General features: G+C 44.3%; 1 protein-coding gene across 1 annotated transcript; it reads left to right on the forward strand.

The window, feature by feature from the left end:
- Positions 1-1,671: 1,671 nt before the first annotated feature.
- Positions 1,672-24,654, forward strand: siah2l (seven in absentia homolog 2 (Drosophila)-like). Its single transcript, XM_061740433.1, has 3 exons — positions 1,672-2,197; positions 22,197-22,376; positions 22,620-24,654. Exons 1-3 carry the CDS (start codon positions 1,784-1,786, stop codon positions 22,989-22,991), a joined length of 966 nt encoding a protein of 321 aa, XP_061596417.1. The 5' UTR covers positions 1,672-1,783; the 3' UTR covers positions 22,992-24,654.
- Positions 24,655-25,166: the final 512 nt, after the last annotated feature.

Consider the following 25,166-nt stretch of genomic DNA (forward strand, 5'->3'; position numbering starts at 1 on the left):
GGTCTGGACTTTGACCAGGTCATTCTAAAACCTTGATTCTTTTATTTTTTATCATTCTGGTATAGATCTGCTGCTTTGTTTGGGATAATTTCCTGTCACGTGACCTAGTTTCAGCCAGTCTTTATCTCTCAGACATATGTTTGCATGGTATTGCATGGTATTGTTTTAATAATAGTGTTGGGACTTGCTGATTGGGCCGGAACTTCGGGAGCTGCGTGCTGGCCTGCGGTCCCCACCCCTGGTCATCCCGTTGCTGCTTCCACCTGCCTGCTGTGCTGTTGACGTCCCCAACCACCAGTCTGGCCCTCGGCAGGAGGGTCCCCCCTTATGAGCCTGGTCCTGCTCAAGCTTTCTTCTCTCCTAAAGGGGAGTTTTTCCTTGCCACTGTTTGGCTTAAGGTTTTTCTTCCACTAGGGTAGTTTTTACCTGCCATTGTTTATGTAATAATTGCTCGGGGGTTTATGTTTATGTTTATGTTTATGTTCATGTTCTGGGTCTCTGGAAAGCGTCTAGAGACAACTTTTGTTGTATTAGACGCTATATATGGTAAGTAATCTCAACTTTAATCAGCATGTTAAAGCAACTGTCCAGTCTTGTTTCATTCAGCTACGCAGAATCTCCAAAATCCGGTCCTTTCTGTCTCCCAAGAACCTGGAAATTGTAATTTATGCATTCATCACATCCCGTTTAGATTACTGTAACTCACTCTACTCCTGCCTAAGTAAACATAATCTCTCCAGACTTCAGTTTATCCAAAATTCTGCTGCCAGACTCCTCACAAATTCAAATAAAAGAGTACACATAACCCCGATTTTAGCTTCATTACACTGGCTACCTGTGTGTTTTAGAATTGATTTTAAGATTTTAATGATCACTTTTTAAGGCCCGGATGGGACTGGCCCCTGAGTACATCAAAGACTGCTTAGTCCCATACGAGCCAAGGTGTAGCCTGAGATCCTCCGGCGGGTCCCTATTAGAGATTCCAAGATCTCGACTAAAAACTAAGGGCGACCTGGCCTTTGCTATCAGGGCCCCGTCACTCTGGAATGACCTGCCGGAGGAGATCAGGCGAGCCACATCTCTGTCCATTTTTAAATCTCTTTTAAAAACACCCTTTTTTAATGTGCTTTTACTTAACATTTAATAATGTACTCTATAATATCCAATGTTATTATTTTCTAATGTTTTATTGTATTTCTATGTTCTTATGTTTTTATATTTTTGTCATTTTATTGGATTCTGCCTTTTAATTCTGCTTTGTAAAAGCACCTTGTAACTGTGTTTGGAAAGGTGCTATACAAATAAAGCTTATTATTATTATTATTATTATTATTATTATTATTATTATTATTATTATTATTATTATTATTGTTATATAAATAAAATTGAATTGAATTGAATTGATACACGTTTTAATCAGTGCTTGACTGTAAAAACAGGTTGTTGATATTTGGAATCAACTGATTGTCTGCTCCCCATTAAAACATTTAAGAAATTACTTTAAGAAACACTGCTGAGCTGTCATTTAGTAAACTTCCGTCTTCTTGCATTACCTAAAAGTAGAACATTATGTAATGACCAGTCCCTCGACGCTGATTGGCCGACAGGTCTGTCAATCTGCCATCCAGCATCCAATCGGAGAGGCGGGGGCGAGCGGCAGGCGATACAAACCGGCAGCCGCCATGTTGTGTGTCGCTTCCCTGGAGGGACGTCCGGTCGTAAAGAGCCGCTGACGGCAGCTCCAGCCCGGCTGCTCGCTCAAACCAGACCGCAGCTGTAAGCTATGAGCCGTCCATCCTCAGCCGGAGCCGGAGGACTCGGGTCCGGGAAAGCGGGGAGCGGGAAACACGGAGGACCGGGAGGTGCCGCCGCCGCGGCGGCTGCAGCCGCAGCCGTGGCAGCGGCCGCCGGTGTGGGCTCCGTGCCCGGGTCAGGGTCCGCCGCCCCCTCCGCCGCCGTGCCGCTCCCCGCGGCCGGTCTGCCCGGGCAGCCCGCGGAGCTCACGGCTCTCTTCGAGTGCCCGGTGTGCTTCGACTACGTGCTGCCGCCCATCCTGCAGTGCCAGTCGGGTCACCTGGTCTGCAACCAGTGCCGGCAGAAGCTGAGCTGCTGCCCGACCTGCCGAGGCCCCCTGAGCCCGAGCATCCGCAACCTGGCCATGGAGAAGGTGGCGTCCACGCTGCCGTTCCCCTGCAAGGTAAAGCCGCTCCATGCACCTTCAACACACAACTCTAATGCCGCGTTCCATTTGTCCTCGGAAGTGGGGATTTCCCAGTTCCCAGTTGGTTTTTTCAACTGGAACGCCCCTCGAAGTGGGATTTCCCACTGGGAAGGTGGGAGAGTCTTCACCACTCCCGAGTTCACATTCCAAGATGGCTGCCCCGGTTGTAAACAGTAGAAGAGAGCGTCGTAGCACTTAATTCTAGTTTTGGTCACACTAAATTAGTCGTATACAAGTATTGTTCGGCATATACATGCTGCTATAGTGTAATTTACATGTTTCATGTGGTATATGCGAACTACAAACTTGTTTACCTACTTTGTAACTGGAACGCTGATAACTCGGCTGTGACGTCATTCCCAGTTCCGAGTTCCGACTTCCGAGGTAAATGGAACGCAGCATAACACACGCGGACTGGTGACGGTGACGTCACGGGCCCGTCTGGAGAACCAAAACAAAGCTGGTCTGGACCGTGTGTAGCTCTTCTGCACAAGCTGGGGACGAGGGTTGCCACCATTCAGAAATAGAAATAAGGGACTTGTATATATAAGTAATATAAGGGATAATAAAGAATAAGGGATCTCAGCAGCGCAGGAGCCAAAAAAAAGCCCCAAAACTTCTAAACTGCATAAAAATGTGTTTATTTTATATGAAAAAACAAAATGCTTTGATTTAAAGTTTAATAGCATTGAACTTGCATGACTATAGACAGCCAACCATACTAGCAACTGAAATATCCTCCTATGCTATGTATGTCCACATCAGCCAAGATGTATAATATAGCCTACAGGTGAAGAATGTGGTGTAAAAGTTAATTTATTTCAATAATTCAACTAGAATATGGTATAAAAGTTAATTTATTTAAATTATTCAACTAGTGTAAAAGTTAATTTATTTCAATAATTCAACTAGAATATGGTGTCAAAGTTAACTTATTTCAATAATTCAACTAGAATATGGTGTAAAAGGGAATTTATTTCAATAATTCAACTAGATTATGGTGTAAAAGTTCATTTATTTCAACAATTCAACTTAAAAGGTGAAACTAATATATTACCTAGTCTTATTACATGCAAAGCAAGATATGTTAAACCTTTTATTTGTTATAATTTTGATGATGTAATTGTTTATTGATTTCATAAAATATTCTCAAATTTTTTATTTGGGGTTTTCATAAACTGTGAGCCATAATCGGCAAAATGATAACAATAAAGGCTTGAAATATCTCACTTTGTATGTAGTGGGAAATAATATATTTGTTTCACCTTTAGTTAAATTTACTACGAATGACGTTTTGCAATATATTCAAATTTTCCGACCTTCACCTGTATATTATGACATCAATAAATAAGAGCATAATACATGTCCGTATTGGTTCAATACGGAACGCAACTTTTAATTCCCAATTTCCAACTCCTACCTGGAGGTGAAGCCAGAGTCCTCCCCGCTGTCTGGCACACACATGGAAAGATCTGGGCACAGACGCAGCAGGTCCTGTTGTCCCGCCACAAAAATTTTGCTGGCCTTAATGTTTCCTGTGTTTTATTTTGTTCATTATTGATAAATTTTGTGTTTATGTGTGTGTGACTGACGTGTGTATGGGGCGTTAATGAAAATACGGGACAAATCGAGTCCCGTATTAGTTATATACGGGACGCAACATTTTTTTCTCAAATAAAGGACAATTCTGTATTTTACGGGACGGGTGGCAACCCTACTGGGGACTTTTAAGTTGTCAAGTTTGACCCCAACGCCACCTGAGAACACCTGGCCACTCAGCGGTCAGTCAAAACAAAGCATTTGACTGTGGCGTTGCAGTGCTTATTTCTGAGAGGAATATATACAAACTAGAAACTAAAAATCTAAATAAACATCAGTTCAAAAACTGTTGGGGAGTACTAAATAAAGTATAGGGAGACGCTCGACTGAAACCTCCACAAATCATCGTCCGAAATGCCATACTTAACAGTATATACTCGAAAAGTATACTTAAGTTCGGCACACTTTTGAGTTAATATCAGTAGTGTGCATTAATTCGGACGTGCTACTCAGAGCCACACGGCACTTCCTGCCGTTGGGAGGGGGAGTTGTTACCATGGTAACAACTCCTGTCACAGCAGCAGTAGCAGCACCGCTCTGCTCTTTCAGGTTTATCCTGGCCAAAACAAGATGACATTATAAAATATTATATACGAATATATTATATAGTAATATTATTATACTTATGACATATACGTATCTGCGCAGCACTTAGCAACCAAACACTGCTGCATTGCATTGTGGGAAGTTTCTGCTTAGCTAGTGTCCATCAATCCACACTAATAAATTTCTCCGGAATGAGTATGGATATGGACTGAGATCGAGATGTTGTGGATGAGGTTGTGGATGCCCCCCTCACTTTTAAAAATCATGTATTTGTCCCCCCCCTGACTGACGCTGTGTTTCACACACAGAGGACACGATCAGCGCTATTATATTATAAGTCTGATATGTGATGACATTATTAAGAGTATGACATGAATATGGCTTCATTTCACCACCTCACCGCCTGCGTCGCCAGTTCCCCATATCTTAAGTATGTTCCTACGGGAGGGTTGGGGTTGGCGTAGGGATACGCACATTTTTCAGTTCGTTTTTTCTTTTTAAATCCCAACCTTTGCGTAGAAGGTGGCTTGCGCATCTTTCAAGCCCTGTTTTGTGCGCAAGCAAGCTTTATAAATGAGGCCCCAGGACCTCCGTGACTCAACTAACACATAGTCAAAGACAGTCGTGATGCTTTCATAGAGCTGCAATATAACTTTTGAAGGTAAAAAAAAAAAAAAAAAAAACGTTTTTGCGCCCCTTTTGTGTGAAGAAAAACTTGGCAAGCCAGAGACGAGACAGACGTCTTTGTAATCAACATCTCTGCTTTCCCATGGTGCAGCATTTCTGTAGTCTGCTTGAAGAGCTGAACTTTTCAGAAGCATTAAAGTGGATATATACGGTAGGTTGTTTTGGGGCTTTTGCCACATTCCTATATAATTACTTGGGGTTTGAGTTGTTACGTTTGGATGGCAATGCTTGGTAAAGGGTTTGAGGCGAGTTTCTCCCCGTCATTTTGGTTAAATGTTAGCATCGATGCATCTCTGCAGCGCCCTCTCCAGGCGGCTGTCGTAAGCAAAAGATGTGCCATAGAGGGATGTGTGGAATTTCTAAACATAGATCTGGTTGGTAATAAGGTTAAGTTGGAGATGAAGGTTTACAGAAGCCTCATCTCACTGATGATGGTTACCGATTACACAACCCAGCATCAACACTGTCCATGCACTGCAGGGAAAGATTCAATTAATTTACTTTTTTAATAAGCTTTGTTTGAAAAGACATAACTCCAGATATTTCTCGTGTTCAGTAGCTCCATAATCTGAGTAAACCCACAACACTAATGCAAATTAATGTTAACTAATGTTACCCTAGCTACTTAGTTTGTTAGAGACAAAGTCATGATTGTAATTAAATAAGTGTAGGTAATGATGGCAGAGTTAAAATTCTCATTTTGATTTATCTTGGAGCAAATGTAGACGTCCTTGTTGATCTTTTGGACGTTATGTCTGCAGTTTAATTCAAAGTAGACATTTAATTCTGTTTTATTATGGATGTAGGAATAAGATAAACTCCATCCTCTCTGATACCTGGAATCAGTATTACAAGTTCTCCTGACACAAAACTTTACATTTTTTTGTCATAAACACAATAAAAGAGATGACAGTTCAGGATCTTTTAGTGTTTGTTTTGTTTGTTTAGGCCCTTTCACACAGCCAGTTCGAGGCGGGAACGTTGCGCCTTTAAGCCGCCTCGCTGTTCTGTGTGAAAGTCACGGAGGCGGAATGGGGGGGCCAAGTGGCCCCACCAATAAGCCGGCAGCGGAGGTAGTCACAGAGCCGTCACAGAGACGAAACGGGGTCTGTGTGAATGACACAGCCGGCATGCCGGGGCCAGCCGGGGCCAGCGCTGACGCTGTCGTCACGCCTCTGATTGCGGAACGCCGGCATGCTGTGTGAATTTACAGACGGGAGCGGCGTTATGCCGGCGTTGTATGGTTCTGTGTGAACTAACAAAGGCGGCGTATTGGCAGGACTTCTTTACACCAATATTGCGGAATCTCTGTGTGAAAGGGGCTTTTGAGGGGCTGAAAGCTACAGATGTCTTGGTTCTGTTCCCTGTGGAACTGATATTCAACAGCCAATGGCTCATCTGTGTTTGAGGGGTGATGCTTACCAACAGGTCAACTGTGAACCATGAGCAGATTTCTGGGGCTCAGAATTGGCTGTTATCTTTAGCTGCACCCACTTTGTCTGTGTGTGTGTGTATGTATGTGTGTGTGTGTGTGTGTGTGTGTGTGTGTGTGTGTGTGTGTGTGTGTGTGTGTGTGTGTGTGTGTGTGTGTGTGTGTGTGTGTGTGTGTGTGTGTGTGTGTGTGTGTGTGTGTGTGTGTGTGTGTGTGTGTGTGTGTGTGTGTGTGTGTGTGTGTGTGTGTGTGTGTGTGTGTGTGTGTGTGTGTGTGTGTGTCATGTGTATATAAATAAAGGACGAGGAAGGCTGAGACATACCGGTACTCTTCTTTTAATTCTCTCTCCTATCGGGTTTCTTTGTCCCCGCCCCTTCTCTGCGTGTGTGTGCGTGCTGCAGCATCCGTGGTTTCAGTGGGAGATCGAGTGTTTTTCTGGTGCTCTTACGGTCAGTGGAAGATCGAGCCAGAGAGGCAATAACTATCAGCAGAACAGAGAGAGAGAGTGTGTGTGTGCTAACCAGCGGTCGCTTGGTTGGTTGGACGGACAAAACGCCACACAGCTTACTGTGTGTGTGTGTATGTGTTGTGGCTCTGCATGCATTCAGCTTTGTTGTTTTTTGACCACAGAAGAAGAAAACAGTCTTTTTTTTTTTCTTTTTTTTTTCTGCTGCAGTAGGAGAGAGAGCGGGTTGAGCGAGCTTCAGCTGCATTACAGCAGCAGCCGGTACGTTTGTGTTTGCTGATTGATTATTGATTAGTTCTGATGTGTGTTTCTTTATGAGATGTGTGTTCACTGCATTCTGCTGATGTTTAAGCTCTCTGTGTCTCAGCATCAACGACTATAGGTATTGATCATCAACTGTTGACCGATCGTTTGTCACTTCGATTAATCAGTTATCTGACTGACAGTTTTCAGTGTCTCTGTGTGAACACTAGTGTGCTTGTACTTGGCCATCATTCATGATTAATGTCATGATCTTAATGTCATGATTTTTTTTTCCTTACTTCCAACTTCAATCACGAGGTTAGTTGACCTATCAATAAGTCAGGTAAGGCACATGTGGACGATGCATAACAACAAAGAGAAGTGGTTCAGTTTTGGTTCCCTGCCAAAGTTCTTGTGCAGCATTTGAAATTTTGTATGCTGGTGTTTAAAATGTTTTTATTTTCAACAAATCTCAAGTTCAGACACAAACGAAGACTGATGGTATCATTTTACGTCAGAGGCTTTCGATAAAAGCGTCTGCTAAATGACAGTAGTAGTAGTAGACAACAGAATAGAAAAACAGAATAATGACAAAGTACATAAATGGGACAAAGATGCAAAACCCGGGGTTCTCTGGGACAATTTTTCCGTTTCAGTAAATGCATCATATGAAGAGTAATGATGTGTTTATTATTCCACACGTCATGTCTGTAATAGTGACAAAATGTTATTTCATTTTCTTTTTTGTTTTTCCATTTAATTTTCCTTTTGATTTTATCATTTTTAATTTTCTATCAGTTTTCAATTTAAGTAAATACATCACTTTTTTTTATTTAAAAAACAAAATGTTTTTCTCTTGGTTCAGAAAACTTATCACGGAGAAGATAGTTTTTTACAAATCTTTTTGTTCTTTCTTTTCTACTGTTCAGTGATGGATGGATGGATGGATGGATGGATGGATTGTATGTTACTGATTATAGTTTGTAGAAAGAAAACAGGAATTGCCCGGACTGATCATTTAAAAAGAAACTGGAAAGAAATAGAATTGGCCCTGAAAAATTGCAATTATTGGATTTCTTAAAAGTTAAAATATTTTTTTAGACTTTTAGGGAGGAAAATATCAAAGATTTCAGGCATGACATGCTCCTTCATGGAAGTGAAGTCGTCTTCAGAGGGGAGTTGTACGAGGTCGATGCTTGGTCAGTCTGGAATCATCCCGCCTTTGCTCACAGAGCTCTAGTGCATTCACTTGCTATCAGATTACTGGAAGGTACAGCTGGCATAGAAGGGGATACACACTCTGAAATTTGTACTCTCAAGCAGATCATCGTGTCGTCCATAAATCCATCAAGTCTGACTTTTAAGGTGCCAAACAGATGTGGTCTTTAATGTAACAGATGTTCCTCTAAAATCTACTTAATACTCCCATCGCAGAAGTAGAAATGACCTTTGAACACTGATATTAGTCTAGACCAGTGGTCTCGAACTTCAGTCCTCAGGGGCCACAGTCCTGCATGTTTCAGATGTTTCCCTGCTTCAGCACACCGTGATACAAGGATCTGTGTCATCAACAGAGCTGTCCAGACCTTGATGACAAGCTGGTGAAAACCGTTAATTTGAATCAGCTGTGGTGATGCAAGGAGACATCTAAAACATGCAGGACTGCGGCCCTCGCGGACTGGAGTCTGGACTGTTGATGACAACAGTCGCCATAATGATTTTTCCTTTCTTCCGGTGCACAAAGCACATATTTCTTCCAAAAAAAGATCTTGAATATTGATTGGGAACATAAATTGGAATGTCATCTGCATATAAACAGATGTGTATTTTATTTATTTTTTAAATGCAAGTTAACACTTATTTACAGTGTAGAACTAAAGTATTTGAGGTTCTCATACAGAGCCTTGTATTTCTCCTCAGTTGGTACAATCAATGTTTAGATCGGTGAAGGTACAGCACAGAGCTCACACGTTGATGCTGCCGCTGAACGAATGTTGGATGTATAAACGGAAAATTCATTTATTTAAAACATTTTTTTTTTTTTTTTTTTACTTTGGTGCAAAATTGACATTATTTTTCTTAATTTTCTTCTTCATGTTATCTTGTGTTTTAGTTTAATGCCTGACTCGGAGTTGCCCCCATGATTTCTGGTGGTATTGCTCCGTTTTATCCGTACTACGTGCAAAAGGTCAGGGGAATTCAGCGCAGGATACAGATGGAAGATCCGTATGAGCTTAAAAGAGCCTTTAGCCTTTCATGGCAACAACTCTAACTAGTTTATAATACATCATCTTTTTTTTCTTTCTTTCGCCTCATTTCTAGGACTGAATTAGCCCAGTACCAAGTTTTGGAAATTTCCCACACGTGGGACAATAAAGTGTATCTTATCTTATTATCTCTTACGATGGCCCTGAAATTCCCTCATAGAAACATTGTCTCTTGACCATGTCTCAGTCCAGTTGTGGTTGTGGATCACCTTCCCGTCGATCGGCTCGTGGTTGCAGCGGTAGCTAGAGCCCCATGCTGTGTCCGGCCTCCTGCCTGCCTCTCCTCAGGGAGCTGGCTCAGTGGCGCTGCCTGCTGGGATGGCATCGCCACCACGGAGTCGGCCAGTGCACCCCTGCTGGGCTGACCGCCAACGCGACCCTCCACCAGCAGCAGGGGTCAGAGGTCAAGGACAAAGCCCGGCGACCCGTGGGACGCACCAAGCCACTGCTGGGCAGCCAGGTGAGTCGTGGGCGATCGCAGAAACGCATCAGACCTCTTAACTGCTGGTTCTTCTGTGGTGGCTGTCGAGCGTTGAAAACGGAGGGCTTTGTGTTGTTCTGAGCAAGATTGTCAAACAACTAATCTAAGACAATTAAACAGGTTTTCTTTAATTTCATAGCAACGTTTATAAACCCATGTTTTCACCAAGTCTCAAAATTCTAACTTCCAGGTTCAGGCTAACAAGGAAATTGAAGTTTCAGTTCCTCCACTGACCACTAAGGTCTGGATCCAGACCTGTAGTTGCTCTACCGACCACTAGGGTCTGAGTAGCAGTAGATTCATGTCCATTTTAAAACGTCCAGGGGGGCACGGTGGCGCAGCTGGTAGTGCAGCCGTCTCACAGAAAGAAGGTCCTGGGTTCAATTTCGCCTGGGACGCTGTGGCTGCTGAATGCCTGTTAAGTTCCCCCATGACTTGTGAAAGGCCCTTTTCTGTCTCGGAGTTTGCATGTTCTCCCCGTGTTCCCTTGGGTAGCTAATGGGAGCCACCCTCACAAAAATCCCTGGGGGGATCTGGCCGGAATAACGTGAACCTTTCACACGCTGCGAAACCATTAGTCGACTAATCAGATAATTAGTAATTTTTTCTTAAATTTGGTATGAGGTTGCTTTAATTATGTGGCAAATGATAATAAACATGAGAAAGATGGGTACTTCAATGAAATCTGAAGTCATCGGTTGGGGGGCAGCAACAGAACCAGAGACTTAAGGCTGAATTAGGCTTCTGCGTCACACCAACGCAGAGCACACGCCGCAGCCATGACGCCGTGCTGAACCCTTCGGACTTCTCCGTCTCTCCATTTGGTCGTGGTGCAGTACCCCCGCGACCGCTAGTTAGCAATCTTTTTCTGAATGGTTTATCCGACTTTTTCCGGTCACAGTAAATCAAAGAAATAAGGACAACTATTGTGCAAAAAACCAAAAAAATCACACATAAACGAAGAAAAGAGCGCTGAAAGTTCACTACTGATTCAAACCGTAAATGCGTTGCTCCCAAGTGAACCAATGACAGCCCTCTCGGTCTGCGTGTGGTCTGCGTCTCCTCGACGCGTAGTTACAATTTTCGGGAGGTGCACGTCAGTGACGGCGCAGGTGACGGCGCAGGTGACGGCGCAGGTGACGGCGTGTCCTCTGCGTCGATCCAAACCACACGCCGTAGGCACGGCGCCATTTTGACGCAGAAGCATAATTCAGCCTTTAAAGAAACTGAAAAAACTGATAAAGAAGGCTGGTTCTGTTCTGGACCCTCTGGATATGATTGTGTGAAGGAGGATACTTGGTAAAAAACATCATGGACAACCCTGAACATCCTCTTCACAACGCAGTGATTTAGCTACAGAATGTCTTCAGTGAGGGGTTCTTCAGATCCACTGCAATACAGATCTCTACAGGAGACCCTTCAGACCTCCACTAAACCTCTGCAGTGACTCTTTGAAGGGTTTTGAATCATGACTACTGCAACAGTTAATTGGTCTTTGGGGATTTAATCAAGTTTTGTTTTTCTTCAAATTCACATCTGTTCACTTTCCTGACTTGTTCCAGCTCTGCCAGCACTCATGTTGGATTTCAGTTCAGGAGCGATACTTAAAATGAGGACGTTTGGACCGATTTTGATTAATGAATGTAAAGTAATAAAATTAGCATCATAGGCTAGCAAAAGCTAAGTCAGCCAAGTTAAAATGGCTAACTGTGATTGACAGAAGTTGGGGCGGTTCCAGTCGTCTTCCAGGTCTTTGGTGTTTGTTCTTCTCTTCTACAAGGTGGCGTTGTGCAGTACGAGGAGAAAGAGGCTCCAGAATGCTGTGGATGACATCACAGCATTAGTATCCAGTACTTGCACCCCCTGTGGTTTTTACTCATTATTGGTATTTGTGGAAAACCATGAAAAACTGGATTTACATTTTCCTGAGTTAGATCGTTTGATGTTGTGTTGGCTGGAGGAGGTTTCTGTCCAGATGTGGACCATTGTTGTAACGATGACTGCAGATGTTGGGGGATGCTAACCTGACTTTCCTCGTATCAGCTCCAATTAATCTCATTGAACTCTCAATAAACGTCCAGAGGAGGCGAGCGGTGGGCGCGGTAGGCGTGGTGGGTGTCCGGTTACCTCCAACTCAGTTCAGAGCGTCTCATTTCCTCTCTGTCCATTTAGCCTGGTTGGTATCGATCTCCGCGGGTCGGGTCCTGCAGCTTCAGCTGCCTTGGCGTTAATCTGAGCACATCAGGCTGGTTCTGATGTGTTTTATTATTCAGCCGTCGTCCTGCTCCAGTTGTCAGGCAGCTGTTCACCATCTGCTGCGAGTGTGACCGGCCTGAACGCAGACACGAGATTTCCTCTCAGATGTGTAATAGCCTTGAGTTCTTCTGCCGTCTTGTACGTGACGGTAGAGATGGTGTATTTTCTCTTTGACGTTGTCTTCCTGTGGTGAGTTGTTTCCATGGAGGGCAGATCCTGAGCCTGAAATGGCCTCAGGGGGAGGGTCCTCTGAAGTGATTGATGGTGACCTGTGATGATTTTTTTCCTTCTTTTTTTTTTTTACAAAACATTAACCTAAAGGTGGCATTAAACACTGTTATAAATAAATAAAGTCTGGCATATTACTTTGAGCTTTTGCTAAATGTTAATATTTTAAGCGAGGTGAAACGGCACCACGCCCGCATCGTCGATCCACCAAGTCCCTGTCTTATCACGTGTTGCAGTTCCTCATCTGACCACTGGGGTGGTCGGCATAGCGACTGTCTTTAATAATAATAATAATAATTCATTTTATTTAGCGGCGCCTTTCACGTCACCCAAGGTCACCTTACAGAATAAAAACAAAACAAAACAAATCCGGAAAATACAATAGTAATACAATAGAAAATACATACACACATACACAATACAAACAATAGACAACCGAGGAGCAACAGTACAGATAACACAGCAGTATGGTGGGAAGTAGTGTGTGGTGACCGGTCAAAGTGAATGGGAAAGTTTAAACAGGTGAGTCTTGAGTTGCGTTTTGAATGTGGTGATGGAGTCTATTTGTCTTATGTATGGGGGGAGGGAGTTCCAGAGTCTGGGTGCCGTGCAACTGAAAGCTCGGGCACCCATGCTGCTAAGGTGTGAGGTGGGCGTGAAAAGAAGTCCAGCAGAGGTTGAGCGGAGGGTACGGGAGGGGGTGTATTCTTTCAGTAGGTCACAGAGGTAAGTGGGGGCTAGGTTGTGAAGGGCTTTGTGGGTGAGGAGGAGGTTTTTATAGGTGATGCGGTATTGGACTGGGAGCCAGTGGAGTTGGATAAGAACGGGGGTGATGTGGTCAGATGACTTGGTGCGGGTGATGATCCGGGCGGCCGAGTTCTGAATGAGTTGTAGTTTGTTGGTGAGTTTGGTTGGGAGGCCAGTGAGGAGAGCATTACAGTAATCGATACGGGATGTGACGAATGAGTGGACCAGGATTTCGGTGCTGGATTGGGACAGTGCTGGACGGAGTCTGGAGATGTTGCGGAAGTGGAAGAATGCAGTCCGGGTGATGTGGATGTGAGGTGCAAATGAGAGTGTATTGTCCAGAATGACGCCGAGGCTCTTGACGTGGGGGGAAAAGGGTACCGGGAAGCCGTCGATGATGATGCAGGGCTCCAGACTAACTTTTTTCACTAGGAGCACAGTAGCCCCTAACTGAAAATTTTTAGGGGCACAATCAGAAATTTTAGGAGCGCACATCGTTTATCGACACGCTAACCAAATGTTTACATTTCTACTACATTTCAGTGTATTAGTAATACGTATTTAGTAATAGATTAATGAATTACCACAATGTGCTGTTTCAAATGCAGTGTTACATTTTATTGTGCATTTTTAAAGATGCCGCAACATAAAGTAAACTGACAGCACCATTGCTGTCATTATATATAAAAAAAACATACATTCACATGATAAAAAAAGTGCTTGGTAACAAAGTGCTTAGTAACCTTTCAGCCATGAATGTAACTGTTAAACACAGTACTTAACAAATGTACAAATATTGGGGGTACTGGCCAATAACATTTCTCTACTTGTGTCTTTACTAAAACCCTGAACTTACACCAGTCTACCAAATTCACTGCCTTCACTCAAATAACCACCAAGAAATATTCTTAAAATGCCATTACACCTGACAACACACATCACTTAAAAGGTTAGGTGTTTTTCCCACGTGTTAAAATTTAACTTTCATTTGTGTCAAGCAAATTTTAAGCAGTGTTCAAAATAAAATTATGAGACCTGCTGTATTGGAGCACATTTTCTTTTAGTTAAAACTGTAGCGGGGACAGATGTTTAGAGAAACCTATGTATGTACCGGGTGAAGGCTGATTTATGGTTCCGCGTTACAACAACGCAGAGCTCTGCGTCGATTTAAGGCGGAACCATAAATCAGGCTTTAGAGGGGGGACATATCGGAGAACAACCAGAAGAATATAGAGTGGATTAAAAATAAAAGTTAAGCACTGAGCTACATGTGTCTCCCGTCTGGGCCATTGCAGACTCATTGCCTGAGCATGATGTTACTAAAACCAAACATACCCGCCGCCTCTTTCTTCTAACTTTATGTGCGCGCCGCGGCGGCAGCGCGTTGTGTCGCATTAAATCTCGTCCGGGCGTAATACCTGCTTTGAGCTGGTGAAATTAAACGAAAAAAATAAATAAATAAATAGATCCTCCAACTCATTCCCTTTCACACTCATTGGCCTGCAAATATGGGGGTTCATTGAGGCACTCCTTCCACGTTTAACATGTAAAAAAAAAAAAAAAAAAAAAAACACTGGCAAATTTACTGGTCGCACGTGTGCGAGTGGACATGAAATTCAGTCGCACATACTCAAATTTTGGTCGCAAAATGCGAGCATTTGGTCGCAGTCTGGAGCCCTGATGATGGGAAGGGCGGGAGAGGGTTGTGACTTAGTGAGGGTGGATTTGGAGCCGATGAGAAGAGCCTCAGTTTTATTGCCGTTGAGTTTTAGGAAGTTATTGCTCATCCAGGTATTGATGTCGTGTAGGCAGGTGGTGAGGGAAGCGGGAGGAATGGCAGCTGTGGGGTTGGAGGAGATATATATCTGAGTGTCATCGGCGTAAGTGTGAAAATGGAAAATGGTGACGGAGAATTGAACCTAGGGGTAGGAGGTAGATGATGAAGAGAAGTGGACCCAGTACTGACACCTGGGGGACAACCATTGTGACACCCGTGCACCCAGATTTATGGTTCCTTAGTTGGACAAACTGTTGACGGTCAGTGAGGTATGATGAAAGCCAGGAGAGTGCAACACCAGTGATCCCAATGCCAGCCAGGTCCAGGAGTATTGGGTGAGAAATGTTTTGCTTTGTTTACCAAACACAGTTTTGGTTTCCCCGGGTGAATTTCACTTACATGACAACTGCGCGGGGGGATGTTTTTTAATGTTCCCCATCAAGTAAAATTATATGAAATGACAAATTTATGTATGATTAGGGGCGTGGACTTTTGATTGGCAACCGGTACAGCCAATGGCTAGCTGTCATTATTTTAGCTACTTAGAACTTCTGAAAATCTGAACGAAGACCAAACAGAACTTGATTTTCTTGTTTTTAAGTGGATATGACACGAACAGACCGCATGGACGGGTTGTAGGTCGCTCTGGATGGAGCCACGGATGGAGCTCAGCCAAGAGCAGACGGCTTGTGTTAGCTGGGCTTCATGTCTGATATCATCACTGAAAAGTCGATGGAGACAGCGTGTCTCCTAACATCAAGTGGAGTGACTGCAGGTCCCAGTTTAGCTCTGCTGGTCCTAGTTCTGGTTTCAGCTCCGCTGGTCCTGGTTTCACTTCACTTTGTCAGACATGTTGAAGTGGCTAATTATGATTAGTAGCTGAGCGGCCCTCTGCTCTGGCGTTTGAGACACGGGACCTCTGAATGATGCGAAAGCTGCTTCTCTGCAGCGTCTCTGAGTGAGCTGACGTCTCCTTTTCCTGCTGGTGCTCGGGAAGCTGCTGCTGCGTTTTGACCTGCAACTCATGAATGTTTAACTAGCCAGAGAAGTTCCTGCTGGGCTGATAACTGAGCTGCTCTCCGAGCTGCTCCGAGCGTCTTCATGACCACATTCTCATCATGTTCCTGCTGCAGTCAGTGCTAGGGGTGTAACGATACACTAATCTCACGATACGGTACAATACACGATATTGAGTTCACGATAACGATACGATATTATAGCAGTATTTTTTTTAACAACCTTGCATGAGGAACATATGACTGGAAAAAATTGTCTTTTATTTGAAAGACACAAAATACAAAAAAATGCTGTGCATTTGCCCTATTGTTACAGTTTGTAATGCTTTATAACTGTTTAAGTTTTAAAGAGAAAGCCAGGCCAACCATTTTCCTCAAACTGAACTAAAAGTAAATGTCAGGTTTGCATTATGCATCTTCAGTTTTATACAATAAAAATATTTTGCCACAAACTGAATAATTTCTCTCATGTATGATTTGACTTTTTTCTTTTCCAGAAATTTAACAACTAAAATTAATTAAATAAATAAAAGTAAATAAATACATACAATTTTACATCATAAAAAAGATGGATTCATGCTCACCTTATAAGTGTAAGAGGAGATTTATTTTTGTTAAGGTTATTTTGGTAATTCAGGGTTCATTATTTTATAAATATATTCTTTATATTCTGTAAATCAGAGACTATAATGACACTAGTCAGTTTATCTGTAGTGTTTAGTATGTTTTAGATTGGGCGGAGTGATACAGCACTAGGTGCTGTGTTGATGTTCTAAAATCCTACACTGTTGAGGGACATTAAAGTACACTTGAACTCAGCAGAAGTTGCCCCCGTGTTTATCCTACTCACGAGTCAAAAAAGGTTTAATTTAATAAGGTAAGGCTTGACTCTACACCAGACTTAAAAGTTCAGAGCTCAAAACCCCACTAGAGTCCCGTGATCGGGACCGCAAAAAGGTACTACTTTCTTCTGAGCGTAGTAAGATTTTGGTCCGCGGGTCGAGGCGCGGTCGGCATGCGCCTTACTAGTCAACACAATAGATTAATTAATAACCCAATGACGTTTTTGTATCGCAAAATTTCGTGGCATGATATATTGTTACACCCCTTAGTCAGTGCTGACGTGACGCCAGTCCGAGTATGAGGTGTACGAACCTTATTTATGGGTAAACGGACTCGTAGGATAGTTTAATGTTCCTACACCACCACAGTGGACGAGATGTGATAAGTGTGGACTTTCACCTTTGATTGTAGAGGTTTGACATAAATACAGTATTTTACTCTGAAGGGGTTAGCAGTTCCCAGGCTGGTGTTTGTGGATGCAGTTCAGGTCAGGACTTAGTTTGTCCGCAGTCATGCTGTGGTTTCAGACCGGTTGTACTGTGGAGAGGTCTCCGTCATCCGTCTCCATCTGTAAATAAGAGATGTGTCACCAGATCTGGGCCAACACCAACAGAAACGCAGGGTTGGACATTCATGAGTAAACGGACGCCTCCATCATCGTCTCAGTGTCTGTTTTCCTCCTGCACGCGTGCAGATGCACCCTTGTTATCTGGCTGACGGAGGACCGACTCCTGCTGTCAACCCTGCAGGAGCTCATCCACTCGTCGTCCTGCTGCTGCTGGAGATAACGCAGCGTGGCAGCGCTTCATCTTCCTCTGCCTGAGCGCGCGTGAACAGTCAAAGGTCTTTGAGTTTGCAGGTGTGACGTCACGACTCTGGGGCTTTTGTTCTGCTTTAAATGTCAGGACTTGTGTTTAATGAGAATCGTCTCCTGGATGGCAGATCCGTCATCAAACCTTTGATCTCTGCAAACACGGGTCAGAACATCAGCAGCAGCTTTCCTTCCTGCCGATCAGAGAGGTTCTGGTACCTTTTTTTTTTTTTTTATTTGTGGGTTTCAGGTAAATGAAGAAATCCACCGCCAGAAATATGGAAGATAAAAAACGTATTTGTTTCAGAAGCGCCCGTGGAAACCTCTGGGCAACATCACTGGGGGTCAGTCCAAGAGCGACAAGAGCGACAGAAGGCTAACACGAAACCAGCGGGTGCAAACTTTAATTAGCATTTTCTCTGACACATTTTTGTGGAAAAAGGAGTAAATAGTTATAATTGGATTGAGCACCAGCTGTCTCAGAGCTGAACGGTGAAGGAAAACGATTTAAGCAGCGGTGGGTGTTTTTTTTTTTTTTTTTCTCCCAGTTTTGACGGTGATGATTTCCGACATCGGTCGTCTGATTCTAAACCGACCAATCAGCAGCCGTCTCCTGAGCCTACACAGTGTGTCTGCAGCACCTGACTTCATCTCCATCCCTCTCTCTGTGCATCCGTCGTCTTCAGCCCCCCCTCCTCCACCCTCGTGTTTACAGATGCGCTCTGTCTTTCCCAGCAGTCCAACTGCATCTCAAACGACACCTTCCTCCCCCCAGCATCTCTCCATCTTTCCAAGCTTCCCCGGCCTCACACTTTCATGTGTCACTCCTCATCTTCCTCATCTGGAGCTTCCACCTCCAAATGTCCGAGATGAAAGTGGGTGAGGAGGGAAAGGAGGGGGGATCCATCAATGTGACTTTCATTTCAGTAAATCAAAGAGATGATGACAAATCCAGCACCTCTTTCCTCTCTGGCATTATGTTTCTCTACGTAAACATTTCTCACACAGTAAAACCGAATGTTTCATCTGCTGAATATCCTCCGGTGGTGTGACATCCTCACAAAGATGGTAAACAAGCGTGCAATCGCAGAGTGTCCTGCCTCCTCTGGATTATTTAAATTAGCACTAAATTAAAACCCAGGCTGTGCAGAGATGTTACACTCCCCGAAAGTAAAATAGAGACAAAAAACTGAACCTGAGCCAATTAATGTTTTCACGTGAACAAGTTTATTCCCGGGTCCCGGTCCCGAGTCTTTATGTTAATAAGCTTGGACAAATTAAATTTGTTGGTACCTTCCTTCTTAAATAAAAAAAACCCACAACTGTCGCTCAAATTAGTCTGATAATCATAATATTTCAATCATAGTTCAGCAGAATTTATTCTGGTAGAAACTACTGAAACTGTCCTGGACAAAGGAACAGCTCCACCAGACCAAACAAGACCCCGGCTACACCAGGGACCAGCTGCAGACTCTGTCTCCAGGGCATCTTTACAATCCAGCACATGGTGGCGGGATGAAAGATGCTAGCAGGTGAAGCAAAGATGGGGCGACACGACCAGGTGGTGGTTGCAGTGGAACATCTGTACTGAACATAGTTTGGAAGACCCCAAGTCGAGGTGGGAGATGCCTCCTCTGGTGCTGGAAAGTGAAAGAGCAAAGATCCTGTGGGACAAACCTGTGAAGGCTGACCCACCGGACATAGAAGGGGTGACTCATGTGGGGAAACCCAAGTGACGTGAATATCAAGGAGCACGAGAACCCGGAGAAGCACCAGGGGTGGAAGGAAGAGACGGAGAAGATCTGTGGGTTGAAGACAGCAACTGTCCCGCTGGTGGTCGGGGCATCTGGAGCTGCGTCCGCCGTGCTGAGACCCCCAGGACCATCAGAGATCTCAGTCCAGAAGAACGCAAGAACCACAAAGGTACTACCCAGAACCCTCAAGCTCCCAGACCTCACGCTTGACAAGGACAACTGGAGCACAGAGGAATGGCGAGGGTGGTTGTTGTTGAGAGTGTGTTTTGGGGGGGATTTGCACTCTGTAGTGCATAGTTTTAAGAACTAAAACTACGCACTACTGTAACCAAATTCAAAAATAAAATATAAGATAAATATAAAACATTGCAGGGCTCCAGACTAACTTTTTTCACTAGGAGCACAGTAGCCCCTAACTGAACATTTTTAGGGGCACAATCAGAAATTTTAGGAGCGCAAATCGTTTATCGACACGCTAACCAAATGTTTACATTTCTACTACATTTCAGTGTATTAGTAATACGTATTTCATAATAGATTAATGAATTACCACAATGTGCTGTTTCAAATGCAGTGTTACATTTTATTGTGCACTTTTAAAGATGCCGCAAAATAAAGTAAACTGACAGCACCATTGCTGTCATTATATATAAAAAAAACATACATTCACATGATAAAAAAGTGCTTGGTAACAAAGTGCTTAGTAACCTTTCAGCCATGAACGTAACTGTTAAACACAGTACTTAACAAATGTACAAATATTGGGGGTACTGGCCAATAACATTTCCCTACTTGTGTCTTTACTAAAACCCTGAACTTACACCAGTCGACCAAATTCACTGCCTTCACTCAAATAACTAAGGATCTTACCAAGAAATATTCTTATTTCTAACCTAAAAATGCCATTACACCTGATAACACACATCACTTAAAAGGTTAGGTGTTTTTCCCCACGTGTTTAAAATTTAACTTTAATTTGTGTCAAGCAAATTTTAAGTTCTAGTTACATTTTAAGTTAGAGTTTTGGCAGTGTTCAAAATAAAATTGAGACCTGCTGTATTGGAGCACATTTTCTTTTAGTTAAAACTCTAGCGGGGACAGATGTTTACAGGAACCTATGTATGTACCGGGTGAAGGCTGATTCATGGTTCCACGTTACAACAACGCAGAGCCTACGCCGTAGGCTACGGCGTGGGCTCTGCGTCGATTTAAGGCGGAACCATAATTCAGGCTTTAGGGGAGCATATCGGAGAACAACCAGAAGAATATAGAGTGGATTAAAAATAAAAGTTAAGCACTGAGCTACATGTGTCTCCCGCCTGGGCCATTGCAGACTCATTGCCTGAGCATGATGTTACTAAAACCAAACATATCCGTCTCTTTCTTCTAACTTTATGTGCGCGCCGCGGCGGCAGCGCGTTGTGTCGCATTAAATATGGTCCGGGCGTAATACCTGCTTTGAGCTGGTGAAATTAAACGAAAAAAAATAAATAAATAGATCCCCCAACTCATTCCCTTTCACACTCATTGGCCTGCAAATATGCGGGTTCATTGACGCACCCCTTCCACGTTTAACGTGTAAAAAAAAAAAAAAAAAAAAACTGGCAAATTTACTGGTCGCACGTGTGCGAGTGGACATGAAATTAAGTCGCACATACTCAAATTTTGGGTCGCAAAATGCGAGCATTTGGTCGCAGTCTGGAGCCCTGCATTGATATGATAATATTATAATAATACCATGATAGTAGCAAATTGAAACAAGTGTTTGCATGACCGCTCTCCGCGGCCGTTTAGCATGTTAAAAAAATGTTTTTTTTCTTTCTTTTTTACACACCCTACTCTTAACCTCTGTTCGCCGTGCTGTACAGTCTCTTGCCAAGAACCACTTAATTTATCAATTCTTAAAATTTATAGTACGTTTTTGTAGTTTTGTTTTCGTCTGTGTTTTTTTGTCTTTGCTTACTTGTTACTTGTCCAATATATCCATTCTTTTTCAATGTTTGAACCCAAATTATTTTGTTTTGTATAAAACCTCCTGAGTCGAGGTTCATAAAAGGGTAGGCATAATAAGCCTTGGCTTCAGCCTATACCTCTTCGGTGCCAGTTAAAATATTGGACCTTTTTTTTATTTTGTACTATGTTGTATCCAAATGGACCGAAATAAAAAAAAAAAAACCTCAAAACTCAACTGTCAGGGCACGTGGCGCAGCTGGTAGTGCAGCCGTCTCACAGCAAGAAGGTCCTGGGTTTGATTCCCGCCGGGGACGCTGTGGGCGCTGAAGTGCGTGTTAGTTCCCCCATGACTTCAGCACCCACACCCTGGGTGGGGTTGGTGAAAGGATCTTTCTGTGTGGAGTTTGTATGTTCTCCCCGTGTTCCCTTGGGTAGCTAATGTGAGCTACCTTCACAAAAACATGCAACAGTCCTGGGCTACACATGCCCCCTCTGGCCAACCGGGGCGCCAGATGGGGTGGGGAGGATCCGGCCGGAATAACGTGATCCTTCCACGCGCTACGTCCGGCCGGAGAATCCTCACCCTGTCTGGTGAAAAGATGCGGCCTGCTCACTCCTCAGGTTAAGAGACCTGAGCTCAGTGCAGGGCCCTCCCGGGGTTGGTAGAGGATGGCAATGCACAGGCTGTTAGGTAGGAGCACTGGGTGATAAAATGGGGGAAAAAACGGGATAAAAATATATATAGGGAAAAAAAAACTCAACTGTCACTCACTATTTGCACCATCCATGACTCTTGTGTTGATGACGATGTCCACTGAGGTGGTGAAACTGTTTTTGCTGACGAGCTTCTCCTCCGTGTCGTCCTGCAGTACTCGTCGGCCGGCTGCCTGCTGTCTCTCCACCACAGCGAGAAGCCGGACCACGAGGAGGTATGCGAGTTCAGGCCGTACACCTGTCCGTGTCCCGGGGCAACCTGCAAGTGGCACGGCTCTCTGGAGGCCGTCATGCCTCACCTGATGCACGCCCACAAGTCCATCACCACCCTGCAGGTGAGAACAGAGGCTCAGACTTTAGGGTGGGCGAGGTCACTAACCCGCTCTGACGTCTCGCACAGGTGCTTTTGAAACCTTCTAGGACTCGTCTGTCTTATCATGAATATTTAAACCAGTTCTGTGGAAGCAGAGGCCGTGAACTCAATAGGAGGAATGTGACTAAATGAGCCCTGGAACTCTTCATCACTTGTGTCTTTGAGCAGTATCTTGATCTCTCCTTTTCCTTTCGTCTCTCCGCAGGGGGAGGACATCGTGTTCTTGGCGACGGACATCAACCTGCCGGGCGCCGTGGACTGGGTGATGATGCAGTCCTGCTTCAGCCACCACTTCATGCTGGTCCTGGAGAAGCAGGAGAAGTACGAAGGCCACCAGCAGTTCTTCGCCGTCGTGCTGCTCATCGGCACCCGGAAGCAGGCGGAGAACTTTGCCTACCGCCTGGAGCTCAACGGCAACCGGCGCCGGCTCACCTGGGAAGCCACGCCGCGCTCCATCCATGACGGCGTGGCGGCGGCCATCATGAACAGCGACTGCCTGGTGTTTGACACCTCCATCGCACATCTGTTCGCTGACAACGGCAACCTGGGCATCAACGTCACCATCTCCATGTGCTGAGGAGCGTATCGCATCTTCAGAGGATCGTTCTCCTTCGGTTTTGGACGGTAAACGGCAGCCGGCTGAGCACCTGACACGCTTCAGGATCAGGAAAAAGCTGAACATTTATGCAATTTCCACCCAAACGACTCAACGGCAGGCGCAGGAGGCTGGCTTTATCTTTTGTTCCTTCGTTAGACATTGAAGGAAGAAACCTCACAGCATCAAGCCTTCCTTGATGCTGATGAAGAGGAGGGGAGGGCGCCCGCCAGACTTGAGCGGACGTGCTGACGCCTGAAGGCGTCTTTGCCGATCTCTGCTGCCGATGCTGCCTTCAGGTCGCACCGCCCACCAGTTGACGAAGAATCCCTTTCAGGAACCCACCCGACAGCTTTACATTGTTTCACAGACGGTAAAACTTGAAACTCAGTTCAGGTATCTTTTTCTTAATGAATTAATAGCAAACGTTTTTTTCTGGTAGCTCCGCCTTCCAGTAGTGAGAAGTGCTGTTTTATCTCAACACAAATGGGAAAAACCAAAGATTTTGTGGAACAAAGACAAGCATCCGTCTCCCGCTGGAGAAGCTGCAAACTGCAAAAAAAGGAGCAATCTATCAACATATCTGCTGATTAATTTCATTTTGATCGATTAATCGGGTAATTATTACGGCTCTCTGAAGGTGCTGAAAATAAAACTGGGTGTGCAGGGAGATCAACTTTGTTCTTTAGTAAATCCATCAATGAGTCCTGTTTGAGCTGATTACAGATGAACAGCATCAGAACCGTGTTCCAGCGGCCGGTCCTGCCTGGGCCTCCATGAACTCCTGCAGTCAGTGAAGATGCAGCTGCTTTTTCTGAAGACAGAAGCCCAGATGCCTGCAGGGGAACACTTTCCTTCATCCAGTTGTACCACCGGCAAGCTCTGAGAGTAAAGTCCTGAAGAACATCTGACTGACGGCATCAGGACCGTCGACTTGTTTGAGTGAGTCACTTAACCACAGACGCCGCCTCCTCGACGCAGATGAAGAGGTCTCCCAGAAGGTTCTGATCTCTCACTTCATCGGTTGGTTTCTAAACATTTTCCTGGTTAGTTTATTGTCTCTGCTCGTTTTTATGTCTTATTTCTTCAATTTTGGGCCTAGTTAATGTCAAATCTCATATTCCGGTACCAGACTGTTTAACATTTAACGCCCTGTCTCCTGTGGACGACGCTCGTTCCCGCCGTGTCAACAGCTGCGACGTCCTCCCGACGGACCACATGCGGGTTTTGCTCGGCGCGACCCTCTGCACCTTCTCCGGTGTTGAGGCGTAGACACGGCTTCGCAGCTAACGTTAAAAACGGGTATGAAGAAGGCTTTTTAGCGGCGAGTATACACATTTATCCTCCGTTTACAGCGTAGAAGTGAAGAGTATTTACTACGTTGTTCGATTAAAACCACTCATGAACATGGAAGCGACGGTTCCAGATTCATCCGTCACGTGTCCTGTGTGTGAAAAAGGCTTTAGGGATGTTGTTTTGCACATATGTTCATGCTGTGGTTGTATCTAAAACATTTTTTACAAATTAAATCTTTCAAACACTTGGATGACGTTTCAGGTCATCAGGTGACCATTAACGGGCTCCAACGAGCCTTTTAGACCACGAACCACCCAATAAAAGCACTTGATTGAACTGATTTAAACTGTGTCTGCCGTCTTTCACACTTTATTTTGCAAAAGTCAATATTTTGGGGGGGTTCATGTGGGAACCGGGTTGGTTCTGGAGAGGAGAGTTGGGTTTATGGAGGAGCTGCAGATTGGACAGGAGTCTCCATGGAGACCGGCTCACTTCTGGAGCCATCTAGTGGCCAGTAGTTGGAACTGCAACTTTTAAAGCTGGAAATTAAAGCGACACTACGTAACTTTTCCACCTTAATATCATATTTCCAGAGTCATTGTGATGGTACATCAACTTCCAACAGGTTTAATGACACCTCTGTCATGTTCTGAGGGGTCAGTATCGCCTTCACTGGCACTATGTAACTTTGAGGAGCATGGTAGGAACCCTGCCACACTAAAAAACTACAAATCGTTACGGCTTTGACTGCTTTACGGCATACGTCACTTCCCCCTCCTTCCCGATTCGCAGTCGAGACGAAAATGGGCGGGGCGTGGAGCTCAGAGCTCCGCAGAAGCTGGTAACCCGTTGCTGCTGCAG

The sequence above is a fragment of the Cololabis saira genome, chromosome 14 (genome assembly GCF_033807715.1).
Source record: "Cololabis saira isolate AMF1-May2022 chromosome 14, fColSai1.1, whole genome shotgun sequence".
In the NCBI taxonomy this organism is placed as follows: domain Eukaryota; kingdom Metazoa; phylum Chordata; class Actinopteri; order Beloniformes; family Belonidae; genus Cololabis; species Cololabis saira.

What these genes read in the sequence shown, in the direction of transcription:
- siah2l (XM_061740433.1), top strand. Translation starts at nt 1,784, where the DNA reads ATGAGCCGTCCATCCTCAGCCGGAGCCGGAGGACTCGGGTCCGGGAAA. An exon ending in CGCTGCCGTTCCCCTGCAAG is followed by an intron (nt 2,198 to 22,196) that starts GTAAAGCCGCTC and finishes GTCGTCCTGCAG; the next exon opens with TACTCGTCGGCCGGCTGCCT. An exon ending in AGTCCATCACCACCCTGCAG is followed by an intron (nt 22,377 to 22,619) that starts GTGAGAACAGAG and finishes GTCTCTCCGCAG; the next exon opens with GGGGAGGACATCGTGTTCTT.